General features: G+C 41.9%; 1 protein-coding gene across 1 annotated transcript in view; it reads left to right on the top strand.

Moving 5' to 3' along the window:
* The window catches only part of CCDC18 (coiled-coil domain containing 18), a 205,264-nt gene that overhangs the window by 33,465 nt on the left and 152,450 nt on the right, over nucleotides 1-19,349 (top strand). The window contains exons 21-28 of the mRNA XM_056844003.1: nucleotides 1,501-1,600; nucleotides 1,738-1,854; nucleotides 2,586-2,729; nucleotides 3,599-3,802; nucleotides 5,689-5,826; nucleotides 9,553-9,753; nucleotides 12,951-13,430; nucleotides 14,752-14,792. Of these exons, the coding sequence (XP_056699981.1) occupies nucleotides 1,501-1,600; nucleotides 1,738-1,854; nucleotides 2,586-2,729; nucleotides 3,599-3,802; nucleotides 5,689-5,826; nucleotides 9,553-9,753; nucleotides 12,951-13,397 (1,351 nt within the window). The 3' untranslated portion in view covers nucleotides 13,398-13,430; nucleotides 14,752-14,792. The remainder of the gene's footprint in view (nucleotides 1-1,500; nucleotides 1,601-1,737; nucleotides 1,855-2,585; nucleotides 2,730-3,598; nucleotides 3,803-5,688; nucleotides 5,827-9,552; nucleotides 9,754-12,950; nucleotides 13,431-14,751; nucleotides 14,793-19,349) is intronic.

Below are 19,349 nucleotides of genomic sequence, written 5' to 3' on the forward strand. Positions count from 1 at the left end.
ATTATTATATAGTTTTAGCGGTCGTTCCATGTTTGCTGACCCAGCACTTAACTGGGGGAGTGACTGGAGCTGGCTACACTGTACGTAGCTCACCCAACCCCTAGCATGAAATATAGAGACCCAGACCGCTTGCAGTCATGATCCTGGCATGCAATTGAAGACACAGACAACTTGGTGGGATGAAAACAGCCACAACCTTTTATTGGTTACAGCATAAGGGCATCGGCGTAGCATAGGGGCTGCATCCAAGGCAACCACCAACCCGCCTGCTGACTGATGCATCTTCTACTCCCAGCGCACCTGCTGGGGAGTACCAGTATGTGGGACCCACTTGGATTTGAACCTGCTGTGTGGCTCCTTCCACTTGGCAGGAGGCCACCCTGACAGCCCCCGAGCTGGGCATATGTAGGGAAATAGAGTGGATGAAACTAGACCAACAGGCCTGGAGAAAAATGTCCTTCCGCTTAATAGAGGCTTAATGTGTGGAAACTTCCCAGCTTCCCCCAGTATCCCTTATTGGGATCCCCAGTTCCCAGCTTCCCCCAGTATCCCTTATTGGGATCCCCAGAGTGGGGAAAAGGGGGCACACCAGCTGGCTTCCCCTCCCCCCTGCAACTGGATCCACCCCCATGCAAACACCGCCAAAAAGTTGTGACAATATTACAAAAGCAAGAACACAGTAGCAGCCAAAATATAGGGAAAGAGGGTGGGACAACATGAAGGCAAGTGAGTCAAGAGCAGGTGAGGGCTCCTTTTATTCCCAGCGGATATGAGTGATTGACCCGTTTGTATCCGGACGTGGCGCGGTCTTGAATCTTCCCCCAGCACGGGACGGCAAATAGGGGACCACAGATACATACCCATGTTTATGACTGATTAATGAAACTTTAATAAACAACAGTGATTTTTTCCCCTCAGAAAAATATTGAGATAGAGACTTTCTGGCAGACATTTGTTTCATCTAGGGTTGCCAACTGTCTGGAAGAAAAATGTCCTGTATGTTTAATAGAGGGTTAATAGGATGTTATTTATCAGGTGATAAATGTTATGTTATTTAGCTCTGTGCCATCAAAAGTTTCAACTGCCCATTTCCAAACATTAAGCCTCTATTAAGCAGAAGGACATTTTTCTCCAGGCCTGTTGGTCTAGTTTCATCCACTCTATTTCCCTACATACTTTAAACAACTATTATGTTTTGGATTGTTGGAACTATTCTAATTATGCGTTAAGCAAATGATGAGCAAAGGGAAAGGCCTTAACAGCCCACTCTTATGCATGTTAACTTTCAAGAAAGTTCCACTGAGCCAGATGGGGTTTACTCCCAAGTAAGCATGCAGAGGATTGAAGCCTTACTAGAGAGTAAGCCACACTAAACTCAGTAGGACTTATATTTGAGTAAACATGGATAGGGTCAAGCTATAGAAGGATGGGTGACAAACATAATTTGGATTCCCTGACCAAGAAGAACCTTGTACTTTTGTTTTTAAACGATCATTACAGGGAATGCAAGGATGAAATTGAGGATAAAAAGCAAGAACTTACTGACATGGACCAGGCACTGAAAGAAAGGAATCGGGAGTTGAAACAAAGAGCAGCTCAGGTTAGAACTTTACCAGACTGATTTGTTCACTAAGTATAATAAGCACAGTATAACTGATAATGGTGCAAAGTGTCATGATTGATTCTAACTTTGTGCTTTGAATAGATTGTCTTTGTTTTTTGATGTCTCATTTTTAGGTTACACAGTTGGATATGACAATTCGTGAACACAGGGGAAAGATGGAACAAAAAATCATTAGATTAGAAGGAAATTTGGAGAAAGCAGAGCTACAGATCAGGGACTGTAATAAACAGGTACTTTAATAGTTCAAAATTCTTTGACCTTAGTAAGACTGAAACAAATGAAGCTGTGTGAGAGCAAAAAAAAAATGCAAAGAAGGGAGTGTTCTAGAACTACCATTAACTATATCACTTTGAGGGCAAACCTAAGAGCACTTTCCTGGGAGTAAGCCCTATTGAATAGACCTGAGAAATTCTGAGTAGGTATGCTTAGAGATTGCTCTCTGTGTTGCTTTAAGAATAGAAGGATTAATAATAGCATTAGAGAACTCAACTGTATTCAGAAATCATGGTTTGTAATGAGAACATGCCAGGAAGTCCTTCCTCACCTTCCCTCCTCCCTTCGTTTTAATCTAAGAAGTCTTCATTCTTGAAGCAAGCCCACAACTACTCATGACATCTGAATTGGGCACTTTAACAAACTGACATTTCTTTGTTGTCGATAAACCAGGATTAAATCAGGTAGAGAAGAAACATGCCTCAGTTTGTTAAAGCATCCAATTTAGACATCATGATAACTTGCATTTATTCTAAACCAGGAAGTTTTCAGTCCCATCGCTAGGGGAGGAGGTCCATAAGTACATGCCCAGCACATTGTTAGTACAAACCATGCTTTGTAATATCTGAATACAGTCCCTATGTGCAGTTCACCAGCTATTCATGTTCAGGAGGAATTATGCTGTAGAGATTTTTTTAAGCTTCTAAAATTGATTTTTTTTTACAAATTATTTTGTGCCCATTTATAGATTGAGAGTTTGGAGAGCAAGCTACATAATTCAAATGAAGAGCTTCATCAGAAAGAGTTTGACATACTCCAACAACACCAAGAGATAGTTCAGCTTAAAAAAGAAATTGAAAGAAAACAACAAAGAATAACAGACATTGATAAAGTAGGACTTCTCTTGCATAAATATTTTTTTCTACTATCCATGGCCACACTGTAGGGAAATGCAGAAAAAGATTCGTCTGAAGAAAAACCTAAAGTATTTAGATGTGTGTTTCTCTTTATCCCAATACATCCCACAATTCTCTCTTTAAAAGTCTAATTATTTGCTGCAGAAATAATAGAAGAGCCTTTATGTTGCAGAGAAGGCAGTAAAAGGTTTTAAAATATGTGAATAAATAAGTGTAGAATATATGGATAACAGATCTAGGCTGCTTCCATGCACAGTTTTTTCTGTAAGAGCAGCCTGCCACTGCATTTAAAGGGAGCTTCTATGCAACTTCATGTTCATGGGGCTCATAGGGCTTCCCTGTTTAAGCCAGATCACAGAAAAACCTTTGGTCATGCACAAAGTAGGAACTCTAAAATGGCTGTGGGTGGAGAGTCCATGTGGATGTTCTGCCCTCAGCCAATACAAGGGGGAGGGGGTGAAGCTAAACTCCACCTTCACAATGGCAGAACTAAGCTCTGCACACACACCACCCCCCGCCTAGCCCTTTTTCTCAGCTGAGCCATAGTGTTAGCTTTACTTTGTGGCTCAGGAGAGAAAGGAAAAGAAAGGGTAAAGGGGCCTCTACAAAACTATTGCAACAGAGAGAAGTCGAGGGGATGGCATCAGCAGAAAGTGTTGCAGGGATGAGACATGTGGGTACTGTTCCCATCCAGTTCTACACCACTTGCTGCTGCAGCAGAGGCACATTTTTGCATTCCCATGTAGAAGCATTCCTAATCCTACATGATAATAGGAAGCGCATTTCAAAGAAGACTGATATGGATAATTCTTGGTTTTGTTAATGTATACTGTTTACATCTTAGATGGTGAAAGAACAGGAAAAGTGCATTGCAGATCAGCACAAAGAAGTACTGGATTTAGGTCAGCAACTGAGGTTAGAACGTGAACAAATGAAATGCATCCACATGGAACTACTGGAGAGTCGCCGTCAACTGGCTCAAGCTCAGAGGGATGCGAATAGGAACGCTCATGAATTAGAAGATGTGAACTATCTCTCTCATGAAAAAGTAACCATGAGATTTCACAGTATTTTCCCATGACCATAACTGGCCCAACCCAAGGTCGCTCCCAGGATCAGTTTCTTGCCATATTCAGTAAACATACAGTGAACAAACAACATGTTAACGAGCATGCAGTAGTATAGTTGTGTTGTTTGCTGTATGGTTTTTTAAAAAGATGCTTGGTTAATGGTTTGTTAATAGTCCCTCATACTCTTGGAGAGGAGTGAAAAGTAGAGGGCCTCAGGGATCTGTCTTGGGCCCTGTGTTGTTCAACATCTTTATTAATGACTTGGATGAAGGAATAGAGAGGGTGCTTATTAAATTTGCAGATCATACCAAATTGAGAGCAAATACAGTAGAAGACAGAGTCAAGATACAGGATAATCTTGATAGGCTGGAAAACTGGGCTAAAACTAACAAAATGAATTTCAACAGAGATAAATGTAAAGCTCTGCATTTAGGTTGGAAAAATCAAATGCATAATTATAGGATGGTGGAGACTTTTCTTGGCAGTAGTATGTGCAGAAAGCATCTAGGAGTCTTAGTAGACCATACACTGAACATGAGTCAGCAGTGTGATGCGGTAGCTAAAATGGTAAATGCAATTTTGGGCTGCATCAGTAGAAGTAAAGTGTCCAGATCACGTGAAGTGATGGTATCTCTTTGCTCTGGTTAGACCTCATTTGGAGTATTGTGTTCAGTTTTGGGCACCTCAGTTTAAGAAGGAAGTAGACAAGCTGGAACATATCCAGAGGACAATGAAGATAGCGAGGGGTCTGGAGACCAAGTCCTATGAGGAAAGGTTGAAGGACCTCGGTATATTTAGCCTGGAGAGGAGACGTCTGAGAGATGATATGATAGCTATCGTCAAGTATTTGAAGGGCTGTCATATAGAGGATGGTGCGAAGTTGTTTTGTTTTTCCCCAGAACGTCAGACCAGAAACAGTAGGTGGAAATTAAATCAAAAAAGTTTTCGGCTAAACATGAGGAAGAACTTCCTAACAGAGCAGTTCCTCAGTGGAACAGGCTTCCTGGGTGGGGGGCTCTCCTTTGGAGGTTTTTAAGCAGAGGCTAGATAGCCATCTGACAGCAATGCTGATTCTGTGAACTTAGGCAGATCATGAGAGGGAGGGCAGGAAGGGATGAGTCAGGAAGGGATGAGTCAGTGCTCAGCTCTCATGGCCCTTTCTTACATGCCCAGGGTAATGCCAACTGCTACTTTGGGATCAGAAAGCAATTTTCCTCCAAGCCAGATTGGCCCAGGGATCCTGGAGGTTTTTTGCTTTCCTCTGGGCATAGAGCATGGGACACTGGGGGAGTGGGGGGTGGTAGTTGTGAATTTCCTGCATTGTTCAGGGGGTTGGACTAGATGACCCTTCAGGTACCTTCCAGCTCTATGTTTCTACTACCTGATTATTATCTTACTGCTTGCTTACTTTGCACAAAATAGGTTGTGGGTCAGCCTCTTCTAGAGCAGAAATAAATATCAACTTTTCCAAATAAAAAAAGATAAGGATCATGAGGCAAGGCTGGCCATCTATTTACTAACACTGTCCATATCCAAGCAATATTATCCTTTTCCAGTGGCAGGAGGTAGGCTGGTCTTAATAGCAAAAGATCTTTGTTTGAGGTTTCTATTTGCTTGGAAAAGCCCTAGAGATACCCTTAGAAGTATTCACTTTGCTGTGGAAAATTGATGGTTGTTCTTTGTGTCACTGTGGTACAAACTTGCTTACAATATATTGGGCAAATACTGAAATGAAAAATATATCCATTGTCCTTGTTAATTTTTCCCTTCATGTTTGACTTGTTTGTTTTTAATCAACCACTGTGGCAAAATGCCACAATACGTACAAAAGATATGTGATATTTTTTGTTGAATAACCTTTCAGGAAGCTCGTGCAAACTATTTGGCAGAAGAGCTGGGCGCAGCTCAGGCCCAGGAAGCTCAGTTAGAAGCAAGAATGCAAGCAGAGGTGAAGAGGCTTTCTGCAGAAATACACTCACTGAAGGAGATGTATCAATCAGAGGTAAAAACTCTCCCATTTATGATCCATTGTTCTGTATATGAGAACTGAACAACTCATATTTTCTTAGGGCTTTGAGAAGCTGCCCACAGGGGTTTTCTCCTTTTGTTTCTTACACTGCAGATGGGGGGAAAAGCTGTTGAAGACTATAATAAATTAAAATTAATCATCTCTGTTTCCTTGAACCCCGGGTTTTGGGCTGAGGCTTGATTACCCAACCCCCCATTCCATATGCATTAAAGCTGAATAAGGATCATCAGTCAAGTACCTTTATTGGCATAAAAAAAGAGAAAGGCTGATGCAAGGAAACTATGGCCACAACAGGTAAAAAAAAAGGCAGAAGCTAGAAGAAGGACCAATCAATCAATAATTTATTATGGTCATGGACCAACAGAATAAAATATACACTAGCAGAGTGGCTATAAGGATATACAGTCTTCCATTAAGAGATATTTTAAAAAGCAACTATGTCACTAAATCAACACTGTACCTCAGTAGACTCTGGCAGCTGCACTGAATCTGGCAACTCTATCCAAGGGTCCAGATTCAAGGACTGTAAGAAGAAAAGAGGTATACCATTCCTCCGATTTTCCCAGGATTTTTTAGGAGGATAGGTGTAATAAATACATTTCAGTTCCTTACTCAAAGAACCACATTCACTAGCAGTGGACAGACCACAGTTAGGATCCTTGAGTAATCTCATCAGTGCACCTTTTGCCATGAAAAATCCTCCCCATTATCATTAATGTGTTCTCCTCTTTACCCAGAAAAGAGCCTTCCTGTTAATCATCTGTTTTCTAGAACTGCTGTTTTTGCAGCTGAGGCCTGTCACAGTGGGTGAGGGGATGTGTGAGTCTGTGAGGGGGCTTACACCACTTCACACCCCCCCCCACTGGTTATATGGGGTAATTGCCACCACCCAAGTTCTGCTCTTTCCCTCATTTACCAGTGGCTTGGGGGACTGGTTTTGGGTTCCATGCATGAGCGTTGGGGTATTTGTGCTCCTAGCTCCCACCTTATTTTCTCTTGTTCGTAATCCAACCCAGCCTAGCCAGGAGGCAGTAGCCTATGCATGAAATAAATGGTCAGGCACATAGGAGAGTCTGCTTGAACGCAATATGATATCTTAAAAGAGAAAAACCTTTATTCGCTAACACAACTTTATACTCTAGAGCACAAGTACATAGAGAAATGTATATCACAGCACTAAAGGACTATTGCAGAACTAGGAAATAAAACACACAAGGCTAATCTAAGCTTTAGAGTCACAGATGTTACCCACGTGGGCCGCTCAGCACTCTTATCTCTAATCAACATGGAGCACATCTCCATCTTTTATTGCCCTGCTTTGCTCGGATGCTGTGACTGGGGATGTGTTTGCTCCATCGGAAGGTAACTAGCATGACGTAACCTAGTTAGATATACTGTATGGTTTCCTTTTATTTCCTTAGATTCTGTTTTCCCCTACTTTGATGGCTATTTTCATGTATGTGCTGTAACTTAATCTTTAGTAATAAAGCTTCTTTCTTGTCTAGGAAAGCAGACTGTGCCTGAAATCCCACCCACACTCTAAATACATGCACCTGGGGGAGGGGGGAAACTAAAGTAACTGAAAGCTCTGCCCCTTGTACTTGCTCAGAGGCAGCCTTTCCAGCATATCCCAAGCCACTGATTACTGAGTTTTATATCTTGTGGTGGTGGCAAGAAGAGGAAACACACTTTTACATTCAGGCAAAAACACAACACGCATGTGAGAACACACAGACCCAGTGCAGGAATGTGACAAGTCATCCATATAAACATCCATCTTGCCCATTCTTGGCAGTTGGCCAAATGGATATCTCCTTGTAGGTAACTTAGCTCAGCCTGGGTGTAATTCAAGGCATCTTGCACTTCTGTGTCACAGCAAGGCCTACTTTTAATGTTTTTAATTTAAATGCTTTTAATGTTTTAAATGTTTTAATGCCTTGTTGTTCACCGCCTTGGGGATCCAATTTGGGTTGAAGGGCAGCATATAAATGTTGTAAATCAGTGGTTCCCAACCTTTTTTTGACCAGGGACCACTAGGACTTTTTTGTTCGGTGCAGGGACCCCAAGGTTCAAAATAAAAATTCCGAGAATTTGAAAATAAACTTTAATCATAACTGTTAGTTAAACATTAAAAGAATAATATTTGAATATATTTTTATAATAGAGAAATTTTAATTGAAAATATTAATTTATTATGGGGTTATAACTTTGTTTCGCGGACTTTAATTTAGTTCTTGCGGACCCCCAGTTGGGAACCAGTGCTGTAAATAAATAAAACATTTCCCCTGGCACTCCACGTGTTAAGCTTGAACTAAGGATGATGCAAGGATTAGCTTGTCCTCTTGTTTACCCACAAAAGAGTATTCTGTATTGTCAATTTCATGTCCATTCAGCCAGCTCCTAAGCCCCAAGTTTTGTACCATTTGAATTGACTTCTGAGCCCCTCGTGTAGTTGGGACACATGCTCCTGGTCCCCACTTCTGCTCCCCTTTGTTTCCAAGGCTGGAAAGAATAGTCTTCCTGTTCCCTGCCTGTTTGTCTTACCAACTTGGGACAAAATCATTCCCTAAAATGTGCTCTTTTTTGCCTGTTTGAGACCACTTGTGTCCTGCTATCTGTTCAAGTGCCCCATTTGGCAGATATTACATGGTTCCAGTCCCCCCTCCCCCCCCCAGTTTTAGAAGCTGCGCTGCTGTCTGAATTGGTAGCAATTGCTCTTTCTCTCTTGCAGGCATATGCTCTCTCTCCTGGCATCCTTGCTTTCTGTTTTATGACATTATTTGGCCATACACCTGATGCTTGGAATCATTCTCCTATCCAAATCTGCCAATCCCCCCCACACACCCTTAATAGTTGTATAATTCAGCTTTAATAAGCTGTGTTTATTATTTTAATTCTACTTGGTGCTCTTTGTAAGTTTTCTTAAACTTTCCAAATTGGCAGTAAGGATTTCTCACCCAGTTAAAAGATCTTTTATGTGTTTTTAAGCCTTATTAGATCTGGGAAAACATCTAAGAATACTGTTCCCTGGAACATTTTACTTTAGTCAGTGTTAAAATCCAATCCAGCTCTTCCTAAGAGTGGAGTGAGAGGCTGCAGAGGAGAGAGAGGTTCTCCATAACTGAGCTTCTAAGTTTGGTTTTGGTGAATGTGGGATCCATTGCAGGAGTGGATTATATTCACCCATACATGGTGTCATACATATGATTCATAAGCCTGACCACACATGCTATCATCCCCTCCCAAAATCACACATAGCTCCATCTTGCATCTACAAAGGGGACATTCCCTAAGTAGCAGCAGATGCTGAAAAATGTCTGCCACTTTTTCACTAAAAGAAGGTTTTAGCTCAATGAGAGATTATCTGGATTTCTAAAAAAAATTGAACAAAGTTACCAAATTAAACATATTAAAACATTGAAATTAACATTCAATAATAAATTAAATTGAAAAATAAATTAACGTTTTAGGAAGTTACTAAATTAATATTGGCAGGCGTAAGCTTTGCCTTAACAACGCAGTATTTCATAAATAAAGTCATTCAGACATAGAAATCTATAATTTAGATCTGTTTAATGGCATTAACAATAATAAGGTTTGTCGGTGCCTTGACTAACTTTACAGGAGTAAAGAGCAAGATCAAAGACAAAAATTAATGAGGTTTTGATTGAAATTTCTTACTTATCCCTTGAAACTTAGAAACGCTTACGTGAAACAGAGCGGATAAAATGGCAGCAGTCTATAGAGTCTCAGGTATCTAAATCTCATCATCTTAATGGGCAACTGAAGCAGTTGAAGTTGGACCTAGAAGATGCCCAGGGCACTGTCTGTAATCTGCAACAGCAACTTGAGTCTAGAAACATGCTGGTTCAAGCAGCAAATGAAGCCCTGCTTCTCAAAGTAAGTTAACACAGAAGTACATTACTTGACATGCAAGCTGTACAACTAACAAGAACTTAGTAAAATTAAACTTTTCATCTGACATTCAATGTGATACTCTTGCTTTCCTAACAAAAGGACCAATCTAAATTAGGTTTATATCCACATTGTTAACCTAAAGAGCCTAAGTAGACATTCTGGAGCAACATTGCTTCTACCATCCCATGTCTCACTCTCGTGTGTGTAAAGTGTCATCAAGTCACAGCCAACTTATAGTGACCCCTGGTGGGGTTTTCAAGACAAGTGATTAAGCAGAGGTTGTTTGCCATTGCCTTCCTCTGCAGAGTCTTCCTTGGAGGTCTCCTAGACAAGTACCGACCCAACTAGCTTCCGAGATCTGATGAGATCAGGCTAAACTATACCATTCCACATCTCCTCACTCTGATATTGTGAGGAAGTCTGCTGAATTGTTTCTTTCAACTCTATTGTCAGGTCTGGCCCGTACAAGCGGTCAGATCCTGGTTCAGGCTCTTGACATGGTTTAGGCCCGTGTTTGCTGTTCAGTTGTTCTGTGATTCCCACTCCCTGTTCCTCATCCCTCCCGAGTCTCGACCTTGAGTAGCTAACGGCCAGGCCGTGTTTAGATTCCTGTTTCACTCCTTCTTCCCTCCTTTCCCCTGTGCTCTGCTATCTCGCTGTTTCCCAGGCCGTTTGATCTTGCACCTGTGATGTAATCATGTAACTATGCTTTAAGTTAGGCTTTGCAGCCCAGGTCTGTATTGGCAGCTTTGAAGCTGCAGTGTATCCATGCTTACTAGATGCTCTCAATAAACGTTTACCTGCTTCTGACATGCCTGTCTGAGCGAGTGACTTTTTGAGACGACCTAGGTTGGCTTGAGGACCTGACAGATATCTCCCCAGTAAAATGTAGAAAAATAAATATATGACATAATTATCTTCAGTGTTTTCCTGCTCCCTAAAACAATGACACTAAATACCCTGGGTTGGATTCACATATTCCACTTGCAGAACTGGCCTTGCTGACCTCCTTCTGCCTTCTGCAGCCCCCTATGCCACCCAGAGATTTCCTCCTGAAGATCAGGGGATCCTTGAAAACAGTGTGGGATGCAGCTCAGGGGGCTGTAGTGCAAGAGAAAAATTGTGGCAATCCTCCTTGTGCTAGAGGAAACACCTTCCATGTAATGCTAGAAATACTTTAGATGTAACAGAGTATAAAAAACTGTTCTGTTGTGTTAATGTTATAGACTACCCCAGGCTGTAAGTGATCTTTCATCTATAATGCTTGGGGGTTATTCTTTGTAGAAAGGGTTGTACTCCTTTGTGACAGCGACTGAAGTTTTATAATGAGGCTTAAAAGTGATAAAGAGCCCCGTGGTGCAGAGTGGTAAGCTGCAGTACTGCAGTCCAAGCTCTGCTCACTACCTGAGTTCGATCCCAATGGAAGTTGGTTTCAGGTAGCCGGCTCAAGGTTGACTCAGCCTTCCATCCTTCCGAGGTCGGTCAAATGAGTACCCAGCTTGCTGGGGGTAAAGGGAAGATGACTGGGGAAGGCACTGGCAAACCACCTCGTAAACAAAGTCTGCCTAGTAAATGTCGGGATGCGATGTCACCCCATGGGTCAGGAACGACCCGATGCTTGCACAGGGGACCTTTACCTTTTTTAAAAAAGTGATATGGCCAACTGTGCTCTAAGAGCTGTTTGTTTTTTACAAATCTTGAGCCATTCTTAGCATATGCAGTATCATATATATGCCTCATAATCATCCTGCCTAACTTAAAAAAGAGATACTTCTAGAGTTCGAGATGCAGAAGCCAACCAGTTATAGTGATTATAACAAGATTTTTTCCAGACCCCCCCTCCCAGGCCTGATATGGATGTATTTGTATCAAGTGAGCATGGTTTTAAGAGAAGGTAGGTTGGTGCTGCCTCTGTTCCCTCTTTTCCTGTAACTGGAAGTGTCTCACCACAAAGCACAGACCAAAGCACAGACCAGGAAGCTCCCAGACTCTAGTTAGTAATGATTTGGCATAAAGGGCTTAAGTTCAGAGAAAGAAAGGTCTGAATTTCATGCAGCTACTGAATGCTCCTTGTATATTCTTTTTGGACACCAGCTGTAACACATGCATGGGAAAGGTGGTGAGCCTCTAATGGTTTTACAGGCACAGTTCAGTAGGTACCCATGAGACTCAGGTAGTTATGTTCCATGTAGCATACACAACTCTGGTGGAAGCACTACCTGAGATGGGGATGGAACACAGAGGAGTTCACAAAACAGCAGGGCATTGAGAGAAGAAGGTAGCTTGTGTTTGACCTTGCTCTTAAAGTACGGTCAGGAACAAATCCACTAAGCCTCCACAGAAATAAAAAAGATCTACAAAGGTTATGATGTAGAGGCAGAACCGCTGAGTGCCACTGTGGGCCCACAGACAAAAAATTTCCCTGGGCCCTCCCTCAAACCAACCCAAAATCATATGTAAACAAACTAAGTGACTTGCCCAACTCCCTGGGGCCTGAAGGGTGACCAGGGCCCTTAGAATTTTGACTACCTAGTTCTGCCTTCTCAGTGGCCCTGTGTAGAGGTTGTGGTGTCAGGCAAAATACATAATGCACTTTCCTGGGAGTAAGCCCCATTTTATTTAATGGGGATTACTTTCAGTTAGATGTGTTTAGGATTGTTCCCTTAGAATGCTCAGGTAGTGCTCAGATAATGTGATCTGTCTACAACAGATGCAGTTGCCGGGGTCAAATGGCTGGTTCTCTAATAATGACATACATATATTTTACATTTAAATAATAGTCTGGAAGAGCCATTAATGCACATCATCTTCCTACCACAATGAAGAATGCACTTTGAATTTAAAGGAAAAGAAAGATAGGGACTTGTCAGGGGCTAAAGAGAAATTTTGAAGTAGCATTACATGGTGCGTCTCTTCAGTCTCCCTCTAAGGAATTTGGGTGTGCTGCAGGAGGAGAAACTGGGTGCCCAAATGAGGGAGGTTTCCTGTGCCTCTTTGTCAACCAGACAGGCCTCACAACAGCTATTCACCCCTCCCCATAATATTAATTTTGCTAATAATTTTTCATTATATAAGAATAGATGACCCACTTTTTTCTTCCTATCGCTATCTCTTTCCCGCAATAGTTTTAATCAATTGAATATAATCTAATAATATACATTATTTGCTTGTTTTTTCAGGAATCTGAAGTTACCCGACTGCAAACTAGAATGGCAGGTCATGAAAGAACAGAAGGCATCAAACAATTATCAGTCCTAAAGGAGATAACTCCTCATCTGTGGTCTGATGATAAAGAACTGAACTTTGCTAAGCACTCTCAAATTTCCTATGCTAAACACAGAAAATTGCGTCGCTCTACAAGTGCTAGTGATCTAAATATAACAGATGATGATGGGGGTTTATTACACCTTAAAGAGATGTTTGTATTAGACTCTTCAGTGCCTTGTAACAACCAAAAAGATACAACTCTTGCTTCACAAAAAAGCCCAAGTGAATCCTCATTTGATCCCTTGGCATACACTGTAGATGAAGACATGACTTGTGACAGTAATGACTTCCACACTCTTAGTGGAATGCTAAAATATATCAACAAAGAGATGAAGAAGTCTGAAAATTCCTCCCTATAATTTTCACCTGATGCAAATGCAAAGGAAAATCAAGTATGTGAATTCTGTACTATGATATTTCTTAGGTAAATGGAACATAATACACTTAAATAGATAATGTATTGTATTTGAGGAAAAACTTGTGTTATTTGCTCTATGGTTTTCATGGGACAAAGATGGCTGCTAATAAGTGGATATCTCTAGGATATAATTTTCAAATGGATCCAAAGTGCACATTTTGTAGCTGGCCTACATTTTAAAGTAATTTAAGAGTATGTTCCTTTTGTTCTAAATGTTATACTTGTTGCATTAGCAGACTGATTGCTTGGGCTATATTCAGGACTGTGTTTATGTGATGATTCTATGAGAATGCTGGACCCTGCAGAGAATGGGAATAGAATTCAACTTCCTGAGAATCTCTGCTTTCATTTAAACCAAAGAGCAAGTTTTGTGTTCTTGTTCTTATAAAGATGCACTTGAAGCCATGCGGGCAATGCCTGTTGAAATCTCAGCAGCAGTTGCTAATAAGATTTCAACCAGTTAGAGGCAGGGCTTCAGTGTTTTCAGTAACTCCCAACCCATTTCCAGGTATTGTAGTACCAGCATAAAGTGTGTAAAGTAGTAAAAATAATTCATGGAAATCAGAGAAAATATACACATCCGAATAAGATATACAAGTCCATTCTTAATGTAGAATTTCATTACTTTGGTCCAGAAATTTGATTTTTTTAAAGCATTGGATACATAAAATCATAGCTAAATCACACTACTATGTCACAATGTATCTGACAGATACATCGGGTAAATATTATCTGCAATTTTGAGAAACTTCAATATCATTTCCAGGCAGCTGAGTCCCATAAAATCCTAGGCATACCTAGAAGGCAGGGTGCTGCATGCCCTAGCTGTTCAATACCATTTCCATTTGGTTCAAACTGGTTGGAACAGCTTCTGAAGCTCCTGGCCTGTGCTGTGTCCAGGGAGGCTCAGGGCTTATGACTTCTCACACTGGTTGCAGAGTTGCTGGGCCATGGAGTATTCTGGCTCCCAGGTTGGCTCTAGGGTTTGCTACTGCTTGTGCTGGGGAAGTTACAGCAGTACAGTGCAGTGGAACTGTGGATCGCATCCTCACAAAAACTTTTCTTTTGGAACTATCTGAAGTAGCCATTTCCAGATCAGATTGCAGGATTCAGTAGAGATATTCTGTCTGTCAAACTTACTTCTTTAATATCAGTTTTGGAAAACAGAAAATTTGTGGGGGGTGAACATAACAGAAGATTGGTGCCTGTCCAACATTGCATGCTAACTAGAATTTTAGGTGTGAACAAGTCTTGATATGAATATAGACTTTACTTCACAAATGTATCTATTTCAGGTTCAAAGGCTTTGAAGACACCTCAAGCAAGCAGTCAACCACTGATGATTTAATTGGCATAGCATTATGTTCATGAAGACATTTAATAGATATTTTGTATATAGTTAAGATCCTCTGTCTTATTTTTCTAATTCTATTTTTGTGATTATTGCTTTGAAATAATTTGTACAATAATAAAGATTGTTAAATTTACTGCCAAGGGGAAGTCTGGCCATTTCCACGCCAACTTTTTAAGACCTTTAATAAAACATTTATTCTTGTCCACACCATTTTCCCTCCATTTGGGGTTGGAGCTGATTTGCAGTCATTGTATCACCATGATATCTGCAAACACTTTTATAGCGATGTTTCCCTTTTCGCCATTTCCAGGACCGCTTTATCTAACATTGGACTGTGCTTTGCACAGGATCTCTTGAGCTAAATAAAAAACGCAGCACAAGCAAATACACATGCACGCCCGGCTTCTCGCTCTGCTTGCCCTGCTTCGCATTACAAAAGAGCCCACTTAACGCAACCTTTTGTGTTTGCTCTGCCGCTGCTGCGAAGAATAACCCGGCACGTTAGCTACGCACATGCAAATGAACGAAGGAGCAGGCGAGTGGGGGGTGGGAGGAATTTCTCCTTTTGCGTCGGGACCATGAATAGGCATTTTTAAAGTCGCATTTTAAAAAGAAGCTTTGAACTAGCATCAAAATTGACCATGCATAAATGGCCCTGGAGAAACTTTTGGAATGAGCTCTAATACATCATGAGTTGAAGTGTAGAAAACTGAAGAACCAGAACACATATGCCTAAGGGACACTCTGAATCTTGACCTAAAATGACAACTACTGCAGTCCATCTAGTACAACATTCATTTTCCAAGAGCTCTGAAATCTAAAGAAGGGCATGAATGTGATAGGCAACCCCAGCTGGTCATCCCTAGCACCTGATGTACAGAGGCCTTTGTAATGTAATCATATTCCATTCCAGATATCAATGTAAGAATTTTCTGGTTTGCTTTGTGAATGTTGGCTTTACGCTCTGAATGCTCAGGGGTTAAACTCAAACTTCCTTTACAGATAGTCTGGCTGAAAGATAATTCTCCTCACCTACCCTTCTTAGTCCCTTCTGAATTCCAGCTATAGAGTTTGGGGACCCCACTTTCTTTTTATCTTTAGGAGGCAGCCGTAGATGGTTTATTTAGGATTGCATTTGATTAAAGCAGTTTTACACTGATTTTAAATTTTGGTTTAATGTATTTTTGTGTACTCTGTTTTGTTTATACTGTAAGCCGCCTTGAGCTCCGTAAGGTCAAAAGGCGGCTAATAAACATTTTAAATAAATAAACCAGTTTGGGGAAGAACAGCAGCAAAGTGGAAAAACATCGAAGCGGGATTAATCCAGGACAAAGTTATAAGGATGTTACAGAAAAATGTGTTGCAGTAAAGAAGCCAAGGCATAGCAAAACAAAGCAGAGTGCTTCAGCTATTGCTTCTACAAAAAGTACAGTCCCCACAAAATTGGAAAAGGCCATTTTTTCACAAACAACTAGTCCTGCACAGAAATCACTACTGTCGGCCCATTCCTGAGTTTCAGGGCCGAAAGTTGTTAGGAGGCGTGCAAGTGGCAGTACCGGTGCCCGTGCCCCTTGTGGTGCCCGTACCACTTGCACCGGCAAGACTGGCACAGGCGCCAGCATTGGGCCATTCATGCTGACCTTCCTGCACTGCCATGGCAGCGCAGCCCTGGGACACCAGCTCAGGCTCCTGCTGGCCTCCTGACAGCGCACCTACATAAACCAGTGTCCCAGGGTGCGTTCCAGGGGCAGAGCCACCATTAGGCGGCTTCCTAACCCCTCTGCAGGCCAAGAAAGCCCCCTTTGCTTTTACCTGGAGTTATGCCACCTTTTTAGGTGGTGTCGCCCAGTGGAACCCTATGGAGCAGTTTCATGGGGCTCGCAGGTAAGGGCAAAGTGCCAACTTCAGTGGGGGGAGGAGAGAATCCTCCTTTTGAGGCTGTGCAGATGCGCTGCCTCCAACCAACGGCTTAGCCCTCCCCCTCAGGAATGGGCTGTAAGTGGAAATATGCATGAATCTCTTAATCCTGCATGCGCTCAATCTGCATGCTAGGAAACCACAATAGCAATTCTTAGCCTGATTTGCATGTTTGTTCTGACTGGCCACAATCCAGCTCTAGTCACATTTTAGACACACACAGAAACACACATGACCACTTAAATGTGGGTGGAAATTCATATATCAATACACACGCCACTGAATGCAATGAAGTACAACACTTGAAACGGATTTCAGCAGGTCACTTTTCAGGTGTATACAATGGGGGGTCCATGAGGAATCATGGCAGATGGAGACAATTTGGAAACCCCATTTCTTTCCACAGGAAACCCCCACCCCCAATTCTCTAAACAGTGGATTTTGAACATACTGATTTCTCCCCATTTCCCCTCTGGTTCTATCCTTTTTCATCTGACCTCTTCAGGATGGTTTGTGTTTACTCTCCCCTTTGGGTTCATTTTTAGGCAGATTTTTCAGTGTACTTGGGAAGTCCAATACATATGTAAAAACCCCCCCCCCACACACACACACTTCCTGCATGCGGGTGGGTCACTTTTGCTCATTTTATTATCATGGGGGTAGGGTGACAGCCACTTTACGATTAAAAATAGAGACTGGGGAATGTGAGGAATTATGGGGCATATCAAAATCATGCCCCATCTCCCCAAGAGGATCCCCACCTTCCCAGTTATACACATCAAATGCGATAAATTCTGCCTTGCCTACATCCAAAACTACATCTTGTTGGCCCAGGCTTTTGTAAGCAATTTTGTTTGTATAGATTCTTACATATGAGTTGGCGAAATGAAGTATTGTGCAGGTATAGGTTCCAGGGGGGACCCAGGAAATTACAGGCCAGTTAGCTTAACGTCTGTTCCGGGTAAATTAGTGGAAAGCATTATTAAAGCTAGAATTGTCAAGCATATAGAAGGGCAAGGTCTGCTGGGCAAAACCCAACATGGCTTCTGTAAGGGTAGGTCCTGTCTCACTAACCTATTAGAGTTTTTTGAAAGTGTCAATAAGCATGTGGACAGGAATGAGCCTGTGGATATTGTGTATTTGGATTTCCAAAAAGCTTTTGACAAAGTCCCCCACCAAAGACTGCTAAGCAAACTTCATAGTCACGGGATAAGAGGACAAGTCCTCTTATGGATTAAGAGCTGGCTGAAAAATAGGAAGCAGAGAGTAGGAATCAATGGTCAGTTCTCCCAATGGCGGGATGTGAGCAGTGGGGTGCCTCAGGGATCTGTGTTGGGACCGGTGCTTTTCAACCTGTTCATCAATGACCTGGAGTTGGGGTTAAACAGTGAAGTAGCCACGTTTGCAGATGACACCAAATTATTTAGGGTGGTTAAAACAAAATCGAACTGTGAAGAGGTCCAGAAGGATCTCCGCATACTGGAAGAATGGGCATTAAAATGGCAAATGAGATTCAATGTGAGCAAGTGTAAAGTGATGCATATTGGGACAAAAAATCCCAACTTCACACATACACTGATGGGATCTGTGCTGGCAGCGACAGACCAAGAAAGGGATCTTGGGGTGGTAGTGGATAGCTCAATGAAGATGTCAACCCAGTGTGCGGCTGCTGTAAAAAAGGCAAATTCCATGCTGGCCATAATTAGACGAGGAATAGAGAATAAAACTGCTGATATCATACTGCCCTTGTACAAATCTATGGTGAGACCACACTTGGAGTACTGTGTACAGTTCTGGTCACCACACCTAAAAAAGGATATTACAGAGCTTGAGAAGGTGCAGAAAAGAGCAACCAAAATGATCAGGGGACTAGAGCAACTGCCCTATGAGGAGTGGTTAAAACACTTAGGGCTGTTTAGGTTCGAAAGAAGGCGGTTAAGGGGAGACATGATAGAGGTCTATAAAATTATGCATGGTATGAGAGAGTGGACTGGGAGAAGTTTTTCTCCCTCTCTCATAATACTAGAACACTTGGTCATCTGCTGAAGCTGGAGGGTGAGAGATTCAAAACAGATAAAAGGAAGTATTTTTTCACATACTACATAGTTAAAATTGTGGAATTCCCTGCCCCAGGATGTGGTGATGGCTGCCAGCTCGGAGGGCTTTAAGAGGGGAGTGGACATATTCATGGAGGAGAGGGGTATTCATGGCTGTTAGTTAAAATGGATACTAGTCATGCTGCATACCTATTCTCTCTAGTATCAGAGGAGCATGCCTATTATTTTGGGTGCGGTGGAACACAGGCAGGATGGTGCTGCTGCACTCGTCTTGTTAGTGGCTTCCTAGAGGCACCTGGTTGGCCACTGTGTGAACAGACTGCTGGACTTGATGGGCCTTGGTCTGACCCAGCAGGGCCTTCCTTATGTTCTTATGTGAAGTAGGCTTAAAAAAATAAAATAATGAATATCATGCTGTTATTAAAAGGAAACTGGCAGAAAACTCGTTTTGGAGCGTTGCAGCAAACTTGTATACATGTATTGATGAATGAACTTTTCTCCAAAACAACACCAGCGTCCGGGCCTTTATTGGAAGGGGGGGGGGAGGAACTCAAAACCGGCACAT

Source organism: Euleptes europaea, chromosome 2, assembly GCF_029931775.1.
Source record: "Euleptes europaea isolate rEulEur1 chromosome 2, rEulEur1.hap1, whole genome shotgun sequence".
Classification (NCBI taxonomy): domain Eukaryota; kingdom Metazoa; phylum Chordata; class Lepidosauria; order Squamata; family Sphaerodactylidae; genus Euleptes; species Euleptes europaea.